The following is a 20,023-nucleotide window of genomic DNA, read 5'->3' on the forward strand; positions in this document are numbered from 1 at the left end:
TATTACAAACAGGATCACTTTTAGAGTGTTTTATTTGTCCATTATTTATAGTAGTTTGGTTGGCAAATAAAATATATTTCACTGTCCTAATCAAAATGAGGGAGCAAAATTTCCAAGGTTGCCAATTTCCATTTTATACCATCCCATGTTTCTATTATCATAACTCCCACTCCTAGTGCTCACTTCTCCCCTTTGCAATGGATTTACACAGATAATTATAGAGAACTATCAATTCAGCCAGGCAAACTCTGCTATTAAAAATAGAGAAATACTGACAGATATTAACTAGCAAAAATAGCTCAGTGAAAACTCTTTCAGAAGTGCCTTTTTTCCCCACAAAAAGAGAAGCCTCAATGAATGACCTATTTCTTCTCTGATGACAGAATCTAAATGCAGAAGGAAGAGATAGGCTCATGAGAACAGCAGCAGCAAAAACTATCAAAGTCTTTAAAATAAATTGATCAAATGAGCAGAAGAATCTGGTTCAAAATAATGGTCAATCTGTGTTTTATGGCAAGTTAAATATTAAATAGCTGAACTGTTAGCCATAGTGTGCCACTTATAATTTAATAATCCTTAGTACTAAAGGAAAAAAAAATTGAAAAATATGTCCTTAGGTTTCAGAAAGACACCCTGGGGAAATGTGAGGGAAAAAAAGGATGCACAAAACAGACACACATACAGACAGCATGTTAGGGACTATAATAAAGGATAGAAGGAATGAAAATAAAGATAAATGCAACAAAAAAGGAAGATTCAGGATGAATTTTGTTGCTGGATACATCTCATAACTCTGTGAGTGTTCCTATGTGGAAATAGAGAACATTCAAGGTTATGAAAATCTGGTTGACATATTATCTTGGATTCCCAGGGAGCTCTTGGCATGATTACCTCAAATGTTTTCTAAAGGTATTAAGCAGATCATGAGAAAAGTAATAGGTAGAAAGGAGGGAATAAAGGTTAGGCACAGCAGGTCAGTTATTACACTAAATAGTGTAATATTACACTGAAATAATAATATTACACTGAAGTGGGGTTAATCACAGTAACTATGTTTAGTAGGTCCTAGGCTGTTCAGGATAATCCTACATAATCTACAGAAGGTTGTGAATGATGAATTACATCAGATATAAAATTTGCTGGAAGTATAACATTACTGAGGTCAGCAAAAAGTAAACTGAGAGGAGAAAATGTAAAACTACATGATACTAATTCATTACACAATAAAAGAGTTGAAATAGGATTTTGATAAATGCTAAATCTTTTAGATATGAACCTTCCCAATTATACATGCCCAGTAAGAGACTGCTAGGTAACTGCTGCTGCTGCTGCTCAAGAAAAACCAATGGTGTTTTTCTGAGCCTGCACTGCAAGAAAGACTTTGAGGGGCTGGAGCGTCTCCAGAGAAAAGCAACAGAGCTGGTGAAGGGTCTGGAGCACAAGTCCTGTGGGGAGTGGCTGAGGGAGCTGGGGCTCCTGAGCCTGGAGATAAAAAATCTTAGGGAGACCTTATCAGTCTGTACAACTGCCTGAAAGGCGGCTGTAGTCAGGTGTGGGTCAGCTCCTTCTTCCAAGCAACAACCGATTGGACAAGCAAATGATCTCAAATTACACAAGGGATGATTCTGACTGGAAACATTTTTTCGCAGAAAGGGCTGTCAAGCATTGGAACAGGTTGCCCAGGGAAGTATTGATTCACCAGCTCTGGAAGCATTTAAAAGATGTATAGATGTGGAACTTCTGGACACAGTTTAGTGATGGACTTGGCAGCGCTGTGTTAACGGTTGGACACAATGATCTTTTCAAACTATAATGAGTCTATGATTTTGTTCCGCAGATACCATGCTATAGTAGCTGCTTCTTATATTTTTGGGGTTTTTTTTAATTCATGCTAGAGATTATATGTGATGATATAGTTCCAACATTTCAAGAAGCAAATATTTAACATTTCTAATAAGCTTAAAGGCTATTAAAAGGTTAAGTTTTCCAGTTTAACTGAATACTATAAAGTAGACAGTAATTAGGAAGCAAATTTTCAAAAGGAAGTGTAAACTACTTTTAACAATTTCTGCATGCCTAATTGAGGTGAATAGAGTCTTTTTATGGCTTGATTTTAATTTCTTAATTAATTTGAGCCTCAGACTTAGTGAGAACAGTAGTCTTTTAGCACCAATAAAAATTAAATTCTAGTGACACTAGATGTTTTATACTTTGTGGTTCAAGTGTTCTGAAGCCAAATGCAGTCTTGCAGCTACAAAACCAGAGTCAACATGGCTCTTGTCATCCAATCTGTGACATAAACAATTAAAATCCTGATAATTTGTGGAATTTGAGTAGATGACGGAACGAAACAAGTGAAATTTGAAAAAGGGAGAAACATTTGAGGGAGAACACCTGAATGTAGAAGAACACATGAATTAGATCCAACCACCAGCCATAAAAATGAGAACCAGAAGATTCTATGCAGTAAAACTGGAACATGAACCATGGAGATAAACAAAAGAGCAGAGGAGAGGAAATATTGAAAAAAAAAAAAAGAGGGAGTGCCTAGGGAATATTAATCTGTCCAAGATGAAATTGTGAGCCATGTCCTTGCACAGTAAATATTGGACCATCACTCTGCCCCTTTATGTATGCTCCTTATGTAGAGCAGTATTTCTCTACATGTACTATGGAAAAACTTAAAATGTTCCTAAGGTCAATAATTAGCAAAATCAAGAGAAAGCCTCACACTAACCTTCCAGTCATCAAATACTAACATATGACATGTAAATATCAAAACATTTTTGTTTACTTGACTATAAATAGCTGCAGCAGCTGTCGGCAAGATGAAATAGGATTTCAACTGCTTTTATTCAATTAAATTGGCCAGATTTAAAATCTCACTTCCACCTACTTGCATTTTCCATTACTATGTAGCACAGTACTTTGGCAAACAAGGAAGCAGAAATCTAATGAAGTCTCTAGACTGTTATTTAGCTGCTTTTAATTAATTATGCCAGTGTGAATTGGGAATTAGCAAATGCTCTTTCTCTTAAACCTCCAAAACTTGGTTTGATCACAAAGGTTCAGAAGGAGGCTGTCAAATGGTAACAAAACTACAAAAATTCCTAGTAACTGTAGTAGAAATGAGATAAAATAATTTATTAAGAGGATCATTATAATTCAACTTATGCAATTAAATTATTTCTTTCTTTCTAAAAGTTATCAGCATATTTTGCCCTAACTTCATTGGTAAAGATTTCAATTGTAATTTAGATTGTGCCCTAACTTGTTCTGCAACAGGATGAAAATAATTCCTTCAAATGATGCAACAGATCAGCTGAAGTATTTTCAAAAAAAATTTGCTTGAAATTAAAGTATACTGATGTCTCAGCTACTATCATCTTGATCAGGTAATAGTTTTACAATTAACTTTTTATCTCAGTAGGCTTGTTCAGACTTATTTTTGTAATAATATTTTGTATTCTAGTCATTACTTTTTTTCGTCCTTTTCTCTCAGTAAGACTCTCAAAGTCCTCAGTGGAATAAAGGCCATGTTGCCTACTGAATTGTAAGATGATTGTTGGTTTGTTTCAATTTTTAAAACCAAATTGAGTATCAGACACTGATGTACTGATTACTGAAAACAATTCTGAGTATAATCTGGAGATTTTCATTTTAAAGACAATATTATTTCCCGTTAAAATAAATGTCTTTGAAGTCAGCACCATGGAATCAGGAAAAGAAAACTAAATTATCAAGAAAACTAAAATTTAAAAAATTCAATTGATGCCTTGCTTTTAACCAGAAATAAGAAAGCATCAATAGAGATCAGTTTTATACAGAAAACGTGTATATCACACAAGTTATAGTTATACTATATTTGAATCAGAGAATTATAGCACTGTTTGGTTTGGAAAAGACCATAAATTTCATCTAGTGTCAACACTCCTGAAATGGTCAGAGACACCTTTCAGTTGGTCAGGTTCCTCAAAGCCCAAAGAGAGTCATTTTGAATCAGTATTTTACTGACAATATCAGAAAGGTTGCTCACAGAAGCAACTTTACTGAACTTGTGTGTTTTGTCATACCAATGCCTAGTACTATAATTTTATTTTCACAATCATTTTATTGTACAGAATATTATGGTAGACAGCAACAAATTCCATACTTGTCATCTTTACCCATTACTCCAAGATGGACATTTATCTATAAATTAAACAGACAAAACTCATTCATACTTCTCAGGTAATTCAAAAGTTTATAAAATTTCATAATTACTAGGGTGAAAATACATAACTATTTTTATGAAATATTGCAAAACAATGCCTCCTTAAGAAAATAACAAAGGGAGAATTTTATTTAGTCATGCTTAGCATGATAAAACAGTTGTAATAGTTTGACCTGTCTGGCTATGTGAAGGAAACACTTTGTCACCAATACCTTGATAACATACTTTGCATCAATCCCAGTCACAAAATTTGTACCTTCCCAATAAGTGCAAAAAACTTTTCTTTTTTATCCAAATGCCACACTACCAAAAAGACCAGGAGAAATGACTGCTCCATCAAAGAAAATTGAAAATGAGTGCTGATGTAACCTACTACCTATCCACAAGTGAGAAAATAAAATGGCCTAACAAGGAACATATTAATCACTTCCAAGACTGACTACATGGAAATTAAACTGTTCAAACAGTACAGGCACATTTGCAGAAAAAACATCTCACAACAGGAGGCTGTGCAGGTCTGTGTGCTCTTGGAAACATTCCTAACACATGCAGTCTACACAGGATAATAGATTATACTAATCTGGAAGAAGCTTCAGTGGAAAAAAACATGAAATCCATTAAATCTGACATATCCTGTCACAACTGAATTGAAGACCTTACACTTCTGTTCACCATTTACAAAACCTCTCTAAAGCCTTTGGGCAAATAAAACACCCTCTTCATGTGAACATTTACCATTGCACTCCTGGAACCTCAGGAGTGGCTAGAAGCCTGCTGATTGCCACACAGGTAAGTATTCCCTATGCTGCTTGTAATTATAGGAAAACTGACCCATAGATTTTTTGCATGAGCATCACAATGTTAATATTATTGGTAATAAAGGAGTGTCTGTAAATTCTGAGATTTTCCATTCTCAAACAGAATTTTGTTCTACTTTCTTTTTGTGCATCTGAGATTAAAGTATTATTCCATTGAAATGTTACAAGATCTGACAAGCTCAGATCAAATTCACCCAGTAGAAGAAAGTTGGCAAGTTAGTTACACTGGAATTGACAAAGGTTTGTGAGGTTTGCTATGGAAAAAAAAAGTGCCTGAATTTCTATCAGGCATGTGAAAAATGAGAGGGTCTGATGTTCCTAGGTTCCCAGTATGAGAGGTATAGCATGTGTGCCGGCAGTATAAATTACTTTTATTCAGCTTTTGGGCTGGTTATTTTTTTAAGTCAGGATAATAAAAAGGGAGCATTCTACTCTTGCTCCACTTCCACAGGTTTTGATTAGTGCAAAGACCGCAAAGATAAACGTGACCTTTCCATTCTCTTCTTCATTCCTTCTCATAAGAGACTCTTTTTTCTCTTAGAAATCTCTGGAAGTACTTCCCCTTTGCTTGCAGGTCTCTGGTACGTTTTCCCAAATGGCAATTGTTTAGAACATCTTGTCTGGCTCCTGCTCTTTGCTGCTACCTTTCTGCATATAACTGAGGAAAAGGCAAAACTGAGAACTGAACAATTTTTCAAGTAAACTTTCATAAACTCAAATAAAAGCCTTGACATTTTTCTTCTAACTCTTTCAAACAAGTACTGTGTATTTTCTAGGTCATTATTAGTACACCAGCTGCTGGAGAGAGACTACTAAAGAGGGAAAACTAAGAAACAAAAACAGATATTGTGCTACTGAGCCCTCCCTTGTTATTGCACTGGCTCAGTGACCACAGTTCACATGGATACTGGTGGGCATCTAGCTACAGATTGGTAACACCAGTTACATGATAAAACTACGTACAAATGGTGAGAACTGAACTGGAAAATCACAGGAGGGTGTAAAAATCAAGGTAGTCTTTTTTTCATAATTTTAAAACTTAGATTTAGTAATATATATTTTTGACTTCAGTAATTCCTGATGACCAAGAGCAATAGTAAACTACTTCAACAGGCTGTCTAAATGAGCTGGAGCAAAGCCATGTGAATGCAGAGGCTGAGCATTCTAGAGCAGCTGCAGTGGTTCTGCTGCAGCAACCATTTGATAAAGAAGTGCCTCCAGCCAAATTCAGCTGGTTTGCAGCTGTGAGAAAATTAAATAAGCAACACTCAGGAATAAAGGTATTTTAAAGGAACACGAGGATTATGTCTAAATATATTATCTACACTTAAAGGCAGTTTCTGAGACATCTAGATGAAAATTATTCACGGGATGACTGGAAATGAGTGTTTGTAAATAACACCATTTTCTTGTGAAAAGACTGGAAAACTCATAGTGTCCCTTCTCCTTTAGGAGACAACAGCGTCACTTACTGTTAGGATGTTGAATATTAGGGAATAGAGAAATAAAGTGTTTGCTGAAAGGGCATTGAAGAAATCAGTGCAAGAACCAAGTACAGGACTCGACTCTTGGGAATTTGAGCTGATACCTTTAAATAATTTACCCTTTTTGTTCTGTTTTTCCCACTACAGATTAAAGGAACTTCAGTATCTGATGTGGTCAGTCTGGTGCATTTCACGTCATTAATGATCATTTCAAAAAAGAAAAACACAATGTAGAAAAACAGAGTAGATTTTCCACATTAAGAATAATTGGCAACATCAGTGAAGCGTCAGCACTTACCCTGTAATGGTCAATTCGACAACACATGTCTAAGTGCCAAACCACAAGCCCTTACAATTCTGTAAACTCAGTTAATTGCTTCGTTTCAGGTTGAGATCATGCTTATATTTATGCCTGAATAAAACTTCCCTATTAAAAATAACTTGGACAATTTCTGTTCCTTAAAATTTTACAGATGAATTGTAGGCTGAAACACAAACATTTTTTAACTACATATTGAATAGCAAACAATGTAACAGCAACTGCACAGTGATTGTGCACAGCTATTCTGGGCACAAGCTCTGCTCCACTGAAATAACTCCAAATCTGGTACAAATTAGCAGAATCCACCTTTCATCTCCAGTTTATTTTCTTGATGGAGATCTACTGCAGCAAGCCAAAATCTTTCGAATATTCCACCGAATATTATTTTCCATTTATTAAAAATCTGCATGGTTTTCTTGACGGGCAGTTTATAAATTCCAGCTTGTTACTACTTTTTACTGAATTGCTTTTTCCAGGTGAAAGCTTTACACTTCTTAATACACTGAAGCAAATGTTGCTGTCAGGCCTTCTGCCTTATGTTCTCCCACTCCCCATATTGTTGCCTACTTCATTCTCACTTAAATGGTATTGGAGTTGTATTCCCTATGCAAAACAAAGGGGAAAATTGCATTTCAAAATATTACTCCTTTTTATATAGAGTGAGGTAGCGTCACTTCCTTCTTAGTAGTTGTGTTTTGTTAAAGAACAAGTTGACAGTAAGAGTTAGATGCTTTCACCCTGGAGAACAGAAGGCTCAGGGTGGGGCCTCAACACATTTTTCCAGTGCCTTGAGGACAGAAATTCTCTTCACAGGGAGCCACACTGAGAGGATAAGGGGCAATGAATACAAGTTGCATGGAGAGACATTTCATCTATTCAAATTTTTTACAGTGAGAACAATCACTGGATGTGCTGAAGGTCCCGTCAGTGGCAGTGTTCAGGATGAGAGAGGACAGAGAGCTCGGTAATCTCACCCAGGCTTGCCTCTCCATGGAAGTCTGGACCACCTGATCTTCTGAGGTTCCTTCTAACCTGAGGACCCTTCTGAGAATCTCTCTATTTACTCCTTAAATCACAATTCACTTGCCTTCCTTGCATGAGTCTGAACAGAGTAAAATATACTCTTAAAATATGCACTCCAACCTACTTTATGTTGTTCTTCCAGGTATGTGGCTGATATCAGATTTAGACAGAGATGACAATTCTCAGTGCCAACTAAGGTATTATTTATTTCTGCATCACAAAACTGCATAGGTTCACAAATGATTTGTAACAGGACCCTGTAGGGTAGTTTTAAAAGACAACCAAGTTAAACCCTGACACAGGTAAAAAGTGATCAGAAGACACTGGAAATCCAAATTACAGTGAGAACAGATTGCAGAAATTAAGGCCTTTTCCACACAAGGTTCTAGACTGACTTGTCCAGAACCGAAATGAAAAGAAAGACACTTATGGATTTTGAAAAAACAGAACATTTTCAGAAGTTCTGTCATGTGAAAATCTCTTGCTCACCATCTGTCAAGTTCACTGTCATCTGGCAATTCTGAGCATTACCCAAAGGAAGCATTTAGGGCGATTTGTTTTCTGAAGATCAGAATTTAACCAGCTCCAGATAGCTGACTTTGGATTAGGACCAAAATACATAAGACATTTTTGTCATTGTGGATAATTTTTTTCCATCCATGTAATATGAGAGGTTAAAACCCAGCTTCACTTAAATTACTGTGGTGTTTTGGTTCCATGTGTTAGTAGTTTGTGTGTTTGTTTAATTTTAATTGGATATGAACACAAGGAACCAAGGAGACATGTTTTCTGTTTAGCAGAAGCTTTTTCTATTCCAAATTTTGCAACAAGCAGGTAATCTGAACGACAACCTATTCCAGTACTGCAGCTCTGGTTTGAAAAATAAAGGTTAAGCTTCCATATCAAACAAACCTAAAAAATCGTAGCCTAAAAATCTTTCAAACTCTCATAAACACAAATAGGTGAGTGTTTTGTAGCTGACAACTGAGAAATGCAATATCACACTTAGGTCACTTGAAGCCTCCAGATTATCTCCAGGCATCAAGCATACAACACTGTTAAAAGTTAGCTAAAAAAGTAGTCATCTCTCTCACATAACATGTCAATATGTTGTGAACTGACTACTTCTAAATATCAAATTATGTATTGATAGCTCTTCCTTGCTCAAGTCGCAATTTTAAATGATTTTGCTTTTTGCAATGATCATACTTTGAGTTCTAATTTGACAGAAAAACACATTTTAAAAATAAAGACAAAAATTACACCCAAAAATGAAAAAAAATACTGAAAGAAAGCAAGGGAGAAAAAGCAAATTTTGATAATTTCTGATCCTTTTTAAAGAAGGAAGATTATTTTTCCTCTCACCAAAAGAAAATGAGAACCTCCATAAAATATTTTATTTCTCAAATTCAGCATTTTCTACTAGAAATAATTCCTTTATGGAAAAGTTCTGATCAGGTAACTAGATTCTTGTAAGTCCAGGAAATAAATAATAGCTAAATACAATAACCAAACTGTGTTTCCTGCTGGGCACATAAGAAACCAAGGCAGAGTTTGGAACCAAGCCCTTACTTTCATGTCCTAACGCAGATGATCAATAATGAACTATTCTTCCTCATTTCCTCATTTCACTGATTCTATTTCCATTTCATTTTCCATTTAAGATGCTATAGAAGTGTACAAATTCAAGATTCACTTTTGGTAACAGTACAAGAATGTATTTTAATAGTTCTATGCATCTTTTGTGTATTGAAAAATTCTGTAAGAAAACAACTTGTATTTAACAAACTCTTCAGTCTAACACTGAGTAAATTCCTCATGCACTCAAACACATTTTCTACCAAAGAACTGTCATTATCATTCTCATATTGTTTTCTGATACCTGCTGCAATAAAATGGATAACCAAAACCCTCACTATGTTAGCAAAGGTATCTAAGATTTTATGTGTGCTTAACCATTGAAATTGTTCCGGTCCAATGTTTGTCTTGGCATTCTCATTGCAGCAGAAAACAAAGTCAAGTCCAATAACTTTGAAAAAAAACCCTGGAATTTGAAGACAAGAAAACATGAGAAATTACCTGGGTCTTCTATCGATAAGTTCTTCGTTAACCATTGAACAATATCTGAACCTAGGAGCAAAAGAAAAGGCATTTATAGATTAGTATGTTTTCTCTTGCTATTTTTCAGGCCCCTGAGGCAGTTCATATTGTTCCTTCACAGAAGAGATCTACATTTTTTGCTCAGTCTGTCTAGAAAAAAAACCACTGGCCATTCTATTTTAGTTTAGTTTCTTTTTTTAGCTTTGTTTTAGCAGTGAAGCATAGAACTTTAGGCTAAGACAAAAAGTAGAATTGCATTAAGTGCACAATAGTAGTCTGCATTTTAAAAATGACACTACCACAAAATGTACATAGAAAAACACTTTATTAATCTGTTTCTCCACTCCCTGTGCACCCCCCCAACCCTGCTTAAAAATTAGTTTACCAGTAAAGGCAAGGTTACCTATACAGGGACTACCAGCATATCAAATTCCACCTCATGGCTAAGCTATTGACAAAATTCATTTTTCCCTCAGTGCTGAAGTGCTTTCCTTACCTTCCAGTCTCCCTTGCTCTCTATCCCTTCATTTATTGCATATCTTTTTCTTTCTATTTAATTCCCTGCCTTATTTTAAGGTCCCATGCTATTGCTTACCTCCTAACACCTTTTCTACCAGATTTCTTCCTGCCTTTCACACTGAGGATCCTTCCAATCTCACCTCCTAATTCCTAATCCATCTGCTCCTGTTGGGCATGCACCTCTATCAACTGCACTTCTATCACACTTTGCACTTTATGCCACAAGCTGAAGTCAGGCTTGTATTTCAGACAGAGAACTACAGTTGAACTTTACCCACTGTGAATATGATTTGCAAAATAAATTACGAATCATTGCTGCAGACAATAAAAAAAAAAAACCCAAACCACATTCATAATTTGAGCAACTTGAAATAACCAAACTGGCTTAGAGGGAAAATGGGTGAAACACCGAGGGATGTTACATCCATGTTCTTCATGTTTCATGAAAAAAAACCCCAGTTCAAACAGGCAATGTAATAGAGAGAGACATCACATATTTGCTTATAGAACCAATATTTAAGTTGCTCATCCATTCCCCACCAAGCATAACAACAAACCACTTTTATAAACCTTAAATTTAAAACAACAATAAAAATCTATACAACTTACACAAGTATAAACCAAATCAAAGCAATAAAAGCTCTTGAATGCACTATAATATATAACATTAGAATGTGCAGTATATTTCCCCTGTCACTCCTTAGATTCAGTTTCTTCCTGTATTCTACATTCTGCATATTTTTCTTTGCTTTTCTTAAGCAATGAAAACAGTATTTTAAATGGCATTTCAGAAAAGAAAGGAAATCTTGTTCTCCTTCTAGCTTTTATTTTATTACATTCAGTGAATAGCTTTATCATGTATTTTACAAAGCCTCATTGATTATATCATAGCTTTCCATGTGTGTACACATTACAAACTTGATTACATAGCAGTAAAAATCTCTAGAGACTTAACAACCATGTCCAGAGCAAGTATTTTTCATTGCTATGTTAAATGCCTAAATCTTGAGAGATTTTAAATTGCAGTGGCAGACTTTCTCACAGTATTTACACTGCTGTATTCCTGAAATGGAACTTACCTTTGCATGCTATTGGAGGGATACACAATATTTCAGACAGATATTCATACCCCAAAAATATTTTATTTTTTAAAATAAAATTTTAATCCTTTTTATATATATATATGACATTTACAAGGTTGACACTGAAGGAAAAATTTTAGTTAAAAGAAATAAGATGAAACTTCATAAACGTCAATGATGCAGTTCCAAGCATAGCTATATTTTTCTGTCAGCTGACTAGAGAAGTTAGTCAGCCCTAAATATTTTCCTAAATCTTCATAGATCAGACAAAAATTGGAAAAACAAAATGACATTTTGAAAACTGATTTTTAACTTTCAAATCTCTCAGGTACCATATGGGAAGAAGTTTTCTATTCTTTTCATCTTGCCTTCAAACACTTTTTCCTTTTTACCTCTTTTTAAAACTCACATTTGAGTATACATGGCCTGCACACCAGAAATTTCACCTCCATATGTTCCAATGTCTTTTGGCTTATTATCAATAATAGTGGGAAATCAACTTGCTTGAAAATGGCAGCTTCTGATTATGAAAGTTCATTGATGCTGCATTCACACTTTACCCTGAAGCCATTGCCCCGGCATATGAAAGCCTGGACAGAGTTTCAGCCAGCTGCTGCATTCTAACACACTGATGATTTCAGAAGTATGACTTTCATGACAGATGAATAAATATCAACATCAACACTCTCCTTCTAGAGTGAAGGCTATTCAAGCGAAACAAACTTGCAATTTGTCATATGGCAAGTAAGAAATGCATTATTTCATATTTCTTTGGGAGATCTTGGGGCCAACTCTAGTCCTAAAATAATAAAGGTATTAACTTGTAGAACTTGCTGGGTGTTTTTGTAGCTACTAGTTTTAATGTCTAATCAACAATATTGTTTCCCTTAATTATTCCTGTGCCCTCTTCTAAGGTTTATTACTTAGGCAAAGTGTTTCTAAAGGCAAAACCATTAAAACCATTACTCTAATTTCTTATCTCAGGGAAAGAAAAAAAAAAAAAAAAAACACTACACCAAGGCAGCAAAACAGCTGAAAACTGTTTTGCTGGAAAATAATACTTCAGTAAATTCTTGACAGTTTTCATACATGACACTTGACATCTATAGGAATTATGATTCAAGACTATAAACTTCATTATTTCAAAACAAGAACTAATACTCATGGAATGAAAAATCTTTAACCTTCAAGCCTGATTTTGTCTTATCACCAGAAATCTAGCAAAAAGATAAGTTAGTCAGATGATGTAAATTTCATGGAAGCCACTACCTTGGCACTGGACTCACCTGAAAAGGAAAATTTCAGCAATCCAAAATAGAAAATGCTGTTTCAGATACTCAGTTTCTGTATACTGTTTAATGTGTGATATCAAAGACCCAGCTATAACATTGTCAAAGCAGATTCTCAAGTTCTCCAGGTCTCCCTGCCTCACTTCCAGCAAGCAGCAAAAAAAGGTAAGTTGGATATTAGATCTGCAAGGTGCACAAGACTTCAGTCAAACTGCCAACTGAAATCCCAGAAAAACCTTCAGTAGTCATGCCAATTTATAAAGCAAATAAAAATGAACAAGGCAAAGCAATAATTTTTAATAATACCTTAAAGCTAGCAAAAGCAGAAAACATTTGAAAAAAGGGGTTTTTTAGACATAGAACCTGAAAGCCAAGACTCAGATTCCTTAAATACCAACACCTATCCTGATAAAGGCAATAAAATTCACAAGATCTTACTCAAGTCCAAAAAAAAGACAGACTTTAATCTTCTTTAAAGAAATAGGTAAAACCACATCTATATTCATATACAAATGAAAAAGACTCCGTCATGTTCTTTGTGAAATGTACTTGCTAAAGATTCTACAAGTGATTAATTTTAAATGAAATGGTCCAAAAATAGCAGCTGCTGAGGCTGTCACAGCATTTTAAGAAAATATTTTTGAGGAAAGCATGCCCTTTGAACTCTGCAATAGTAATTTCCAAGTCAAAGTCATAAAGGCCAGGGCAATGCTAAGGTTACCCTTCAGAGAAAATCACCTATTCTAAACAAGTCCTTACAGAATACATTTTCAAAAAGTGCTGGTTCTGATCTATAGAAAGTTTCACGGGAATTATAAATCAAATTTTTTCTATGCACAGATGCAATGAGCCATGTAAGCCTTGATCTGACAGAAAAAAGATATGATAGTAGTACTGGAAAAAAAAAGTAAAATTCAAAATGCTCTTTTTCAAAATTCAATAACATATCTAGTGGAAGAAGAAACAGCTGCAAGAAAGTACAATTTATTAATTAGAACCACAAACCAAGAGACCACTGAGAAACAATTCAATGATTTCTTACTTCATAAAGACATAGGTTCAACCTTGCAAAGAAAATAGTCTTTTGCTGTTGATATCTTGGTGTAATAACTGAAACCTATTCTCCTTTTTACTTTTAGACCTCAGAATATCTGCAGATATTGAAGAGGGAAAGCAACGCATGAAGCTCCCCTGCATTGCTCATAGCAAGAGAGAGGGTTTTGCTGTTGACACGCAAGTCTTCTGCCATCTGAGCTCTCAAGAGCAACATAACCATGATGGTCATGTTTGCCCAGCACTGTGAAATCTGGGCAGCTGGGCCTGTTTGGTGCTGGGAGGCAGGAGCAGACCCCTTGGGTGCTCCCTCATGGGAGCCTTGTGCTTCACTGCTTCACCACCGCCTCGCCTTGGGAACCTGGAGCTTTTTTCTTTTATTAAGAAAACTTAATAAACATTACTCTAGAAAACATCACTGTCTAAATTTAAGACAAGACCACTACTAAGTCAGCAAGGAAGCAGTACTCTATTTCCATTATTTCGCTTTATTCTTATATTGAGAGAGGAGGGTATCGGGTCATTTTAACTTCCCTCTTCAATATCATCACTTTGTGGTGATGCATCAGGAAATTAAGTTTAGTCACTGATATAAACTTCAAAATCCTTGATCATGACTAAAAAAATATAATGTGCAATTCTATTTCTCAGCACTGATTCAGACATTGGAAACACAGAAAGTGGATTAGATGAGCAAGGAGATTGTAAACGCCAGTGGTCTCTCAGGCATTCAGCACTAGCTGCTTTTTAACAAAAATTGCTGTCTGATGGCGAGGAGGACTCTGCAAGAAACACCTTTCATTGGTGAATGGGGCAAAAATTATCTGTATTCTCCCTGAAGTTTTCACAGTCACAAACCATAGCATATATTGCCACAGTTATATCAGCATGGATATTTTAACATTTATTTTCTTTATCTGAGAAACACTATTTGTGTATGAATTCTTCATGCATATATTTGAAAGAAATCAATTACTATATAGTCACAGACAGAAGGGCAGAGGGAAGAAAAACAGTGGCTATATTATATTTGGCTTAAAGTATGGAAAAATACATTATTATCCATATACTGGATTATTCAGATTAATTTTTCCCTATGTCTATTACAGTTGAGCAAAGACAGGCTTTGCATCACTGGATTTCACTGTCCACAGAAAGGTGAAAGAAGAATGAAGGGACTCCTCTCTGAGACTGGGGTTGCAGAAGTGCCTGAAAAATCATATAGCCCATAAATTCTTACCATCCTATATTTATAGTTAATAGTTTTTTTCTTTCTTTTCTGTATTCTTTTGGATTAATGTAAAATATATTTACAGATTTAACTAGGTAGAATTTTTTATCATGAGTGGCAACAGAGCTGATACCGATAATTTGAATACCCTGCTGATTGCACTTACATATTTACCTTTCTGACCTTTACTATTTAAGTGGGTTGATTTTTTAAAAGAAAAAAAATCATCATTGATCAGAGTACAATTTGATTTTTTAGGCATTCTGGTCAGGGCATTCTGGTTCTGGCCCCTTTTAATTCCTTTTCCCGGAGCTGTAGCGCTTTCGTGTTAAATAGCTGGGGAGATGAGAAGAGAAAACAAATTATTTACAGCCCTGTAGGACACCCATGTGGGAAGTTGAGCACCTGGACTCCCCTCCCTACTGCTGTGCAATCTGTTTAATGGGAAGCAGAACATCACTGGCACGTGTACACTGGTGGAGAACACTGCAGGGTATGAATGTAAGACCAGTCACCCTCAAGAAAAGCTGAGAAGGAAATTAATACATGACTCCTGTGCCAAGTTTGACCTTCCATTCCTAAAACAGCATGTAAAAGGGCAATAGTAACATTACTTTTGTCTAATTGTCTTGAATTCTCACTGTGAAAAACTCATCCAAGATTGTTTCAGGAAAACTGACAACGTATTCTTAAGAGAAAAATTTGCTACTTGCCATAAATAGTTCATCTAGTCTTCTTTTTCTATCTACTGGATGTTTTACTGTGTCTTGCTGACAACTTTGTATATAGAAAACAGGTAGATTGATAAGCATATGTGCTTTCTTTCATACACATATCAGTAAGTGTTTGCACATTGCACTTTGATAATCTTCACAGCACAGTAAAAGCTGCCTGAGTTTATCTCTGCCACAATAAACTCTTTTGCTTTCTTATTTTTTCACATTAGTAGTTTGAAAATAGAGTGTAGAACCAAAAATCTTCTAAGTTCAACAAAAAAAGCTTTGTGAAACTTCTGACCATGCTTCAAGCAATTATGTATTTTTTTATATTTCCACATTAATATCTCTAAGAAATACAATATTTTAGTTCAGAAATGCTTCTTCCAATTCTTGTCATACTGGCCCCCAAAGGACACCCACACACAGATGGCAATGGAAGGAAGTGAGGAGCAATGTAATTTCTGCTAGACACTTTTAACATTCATGGAGGATTTTCACGGGGGAAAACCCTCAAGTCCTAATTCAGGGGTAAAGGGAATAAATATATACATAATATTAGACTTGATCTGGGATTTTGACTCCAGGAAGAAAGTCAGTGGCGACACAGTGACTTGCAGTTTTGACATTTGCCCAGCAACAATGTCAATGTACTTCCTCACAAAGTGTTCCTACACAATACTAGTTAATTTATACAGTTGGTTTGAAAACGGGTTTTTCCACTGTTGCTATTTCAAAACACTCTTTCTGTGACTCATGATTTTACTGTTCTCTTCACTAAAGACTCTCAAAACTGATGTCCAAAAAAACCTCTTTGATCAGTGTCGATTTCCTGACTAGTCCAATCTATTGAATTTAGTTATTTTGACAAAAAATATACCCTTTAGAGATTCAGTAATGCTTAGTACAAAAGCAAAGTTCTCTGCAGAAACTCCTGAACCACCAGTTTCCCAAGAATCTGATCATTACCCAGCCACTCTCACACATACAGAAACCACTTCAACAGGAAACTTCTTCCCAATTAAAAAAAAAAAAAAAAAGTCTGCAGTACAGGAGTTGCACAAAATAATTATCTTCAAAGAAACAATCCAGTGTAGGGAAACAGGCTATAACAGAAAGTCTGAAAACATGAATTTCACAACAGAATGCCAAGAAACTGCAGAATAAAAATACTATGTCTGGCCAAAGTAGTCATCTGGAAGTTTTCATTCTTTATTACCATTGTTCCTCAGCCTGTAGCACAGATCAGCTGTTTTTCAAATAGTACTAATAAATAAAAAGTATAAAATACAAGAAAGTTTGCTGAAGCTGCGTAGAAACCTTCAGCCTTAATCAGAGTATTCAGGTCTTACACCAGAAATGTCACTGACTGATCAAAACTTTGCTCAAGGCTTCTTTTTTTTCTATTTGAAATATGAAATGTTTTCATATTCAATAGACCACAGAAAGTTCAAATGAATTTCTATTCTTGATTAATCTGCGCTGGATGTTTTTGTGGTATTTCCTCCAGATCCATGATTATTTTAATACTCCTGTGTCTCAGAGTTTACACTTCAAAAGATCTGCTGCAGGGCTACATCTTCAAAAGAGAAAGAAAATTAAGTTATTCAAATTTTAAGTACCTATATTTTTGAGCATTATTCTTACTGAAAATCTAATCCCATCCAGTTTTTACCAAAATATGACTTTAGTATGCTTAGTTGCTTGGCATAACAAAAAAAAACTATATAGTATGGAATGAAATGAGTTAGAAATAAAAATTACTTTCCTCCAACTCAATACTTTCACCAAACTCAGCATAATTTTCATTTGCAGTCTTTCATCACTATTCAGAGATTATGAATTAATTTATTCTAAATGTTGATAATTGTGGGGCGCAACTATCTGAAGCAGATATTACTGGGTCTCTTCTCAAAGATATAAAAATCTCATAGTTCTTCTCATGGCCATTCCTTACATATGCACCTCAAGAACGCTGTCACAATAAAGGTAAAATTTATTAGTTCTTGAAGAAAATTCCCAATTATTCACTGAAATATAAGTTCTGCTGACAATTTAAATTCTCTAAAAAGATTTATCCATCAATAGAGATTTACCAGAAGTTGAGATAGAAATGAACTACTATTTTAATTGCAATCAATGGCTCTTGTATTTAAAATAAACTTAATCATATCATCCATAATAAGTAATATATTTCTATCTCAATCTGAAAATTGAAGTATGGTATATGCTTAATGGTATATACTCATAAATTTGAGTATACAAGCCAGTCATTTTATATATTATGTTCCCATCCATCACAGTGAACTTATTAAACCAAAAAGTAAAACTTGGAGAAAATAAATCCTTCTATGTTTCAGTTTACCACACACATCCTCTTGCTGCTATGTTTCCTAAGGGATATTCATATCAGCATTTGTAAGATATAAATTGCAGCCCTGTGGCTACTATTGGCTTTTTCTCTATGATATTTTTATAGGAATTCAAAAGCCACCTTTCTGCTTTGACAAGTAATGTGGTACCACATTACTCAAATACATTTTTGAAGCAAAGTACTTGGCTTTTCCATCAGTATAAGGCAATGAGAGCCATCACTAATGTTTCTAATTTAGGAATCTCTTTTGGAGCCTGGAAAAGGAAAAAATTTCTGCAAAAACCTTCTGTTTTCTCCTATCCCTTCCCTCACATTCATTACATCCAGAGCAACCATTTAATAACACTAATCCACAACCTCATGGGAAGCATTTGTAAGTTTATGTGGACAAGCTGGAGAGAGTAATTTTCCACCATTATCAACTAGAAGAATGATAAAAAGACATTATTCTGAACAATCCTGGACCACTAGCCCAAGATGTAACCTTTGGTATTTATTCCTACAGTAAAGATAATAGTTCCTCATACTGTGCTGTAGATTTTGGGGGCTAGAGAACAAAGAAGAATTTTGAAAAGATCAACCTGCAAGTATTAGTGCAATAAATAATAGTGCATGTCCTGGAGCCTGAAGTCTATTCTTCAGGTTATTTTAATGTAAATTTCAACATTTTATTTCTTTAGAAATAAAGAACTAAGAACCGACCATGTCTTACTGTGGATATAGGATGGGTCTTTTATAACTTAGACTTGTGAGTACAGAAGCTCTTTGTAAACATGAGACTGTAGTTCTCTTTTTTTTTTTTCCATTATTTTTTTCCTTCTTCACAAAATGCAGAAAAAAATTAGGTTCATACTGTTGCCTAGGAGTATGCAGTGACGTGGATACTACTTTTAGCACCTGTTGCGTCTTTGCTGTTTACGTTGTCAGAGTAAGAATAAATAGTATCTAGATGTAAAATCACCCTTGGTGAGGGAACAGGTACACAGCCATTCAGCTACCTATCCAAACCTGGCCCTCTTCCGAGCCCCTGTACAAACCATTTATGTGACTTTTGCTTTCTCCATGCAATTTTTGAGGACTTGTACATATTTTATGTAAAACTGTTGATGGCCACCATTTCTTCCTTAACCACTGACTACAGACTCAGAAACAGATGATATATATTCTCTTGGGAAAATAAAGGCAGGATCAGTGGAGAAACATAAAGAAAACAGAAATCCAGTACTAGGATTACTGTTCACTAGTGGAAGGCAAAAGTAAACACAACTCTTGTGTTGAGGGCCTGGAGACAATAAACATTTGTCAATCAGCTAAGGAATTCTGACGTCTACCCGAAATATGGTCCCAAGGTTGGGGGGAGTAAGAAGACATTTGGGAAAAACATGTTCTTGCTCAATCGTCTTACATCCTTAAAGGAGCTAAAATGAATTCATCAACAGATTACAAAAGAAAACTAGCTGCACTCCCCTGCAACAGGAAAAAAACCCAACAAAACCCAAAAATTCAAAAATTTAAAGTATTTCTTCACAGATAAATATATCCTGCTCAATCTGGCACCAGCAATTAATTTAATTCTCCTGCTACCTTCTTGTCAGATAAGAAATCAGGGGACAGCAGCAAAGGGTGCTTGTACTTGGACTAGCAAAAAGACTGATTATGGCAGCTTGACATGCTGGGAACCGAACTGTTCTCCTCTCAAAACAAAGGGGAAAGGGAGTAGTAGTAATATTACTGGTGAGAGCTTCGCTTGATGCAAAATAGGATAATAATTCCCCACATAGAAAGGAAGTCTTAAGCAG

The 20,023-nt window shown here is 35.3% G+C and overlaps 1 protein-coding gene across 13 annotated transcripts in view; it reads right to left on the minus strand.

Moving 5' to 3' along the window:
- The window catches only part of RGS7 (regulator of G protein signaling 7), a 253,709-nt gene that overhangs the window by 92,035 nt on the left and 141,651 nt on the right, over positions 1 to 20,023 (minus strand). For all 13 annotated transcript variants that reach the window (XM_074537545.1, XM_074537547.1, XM_026793803.2 and 10 more), the window contains one exon: positions 9,940 to 9,990. In XM_074537545.1, coding sequence (XP_074393646.1) covers positions 9,940 to 9,990 — 51 coding nt within the window. The remainder of the gene's footprint in view (positions 1 to 9,939; positions 9,991 to 20,023) is intronic.

Source organism: Zonotrichia albicollis, chromosome 3 (assembly GCF_047830755.1).
Source record: "Zonotrichia albicollis isolate bZonAlb1 chromosome 3, bZonAlb1.hap1, whole genome shotgun sequence".
Lineage (NCBI taxonomy): Eukaryota > Metazoa > Chordata > Aves > Passeriformes > Passerellidae > Zonotrichia > Zonotrichia albicollis.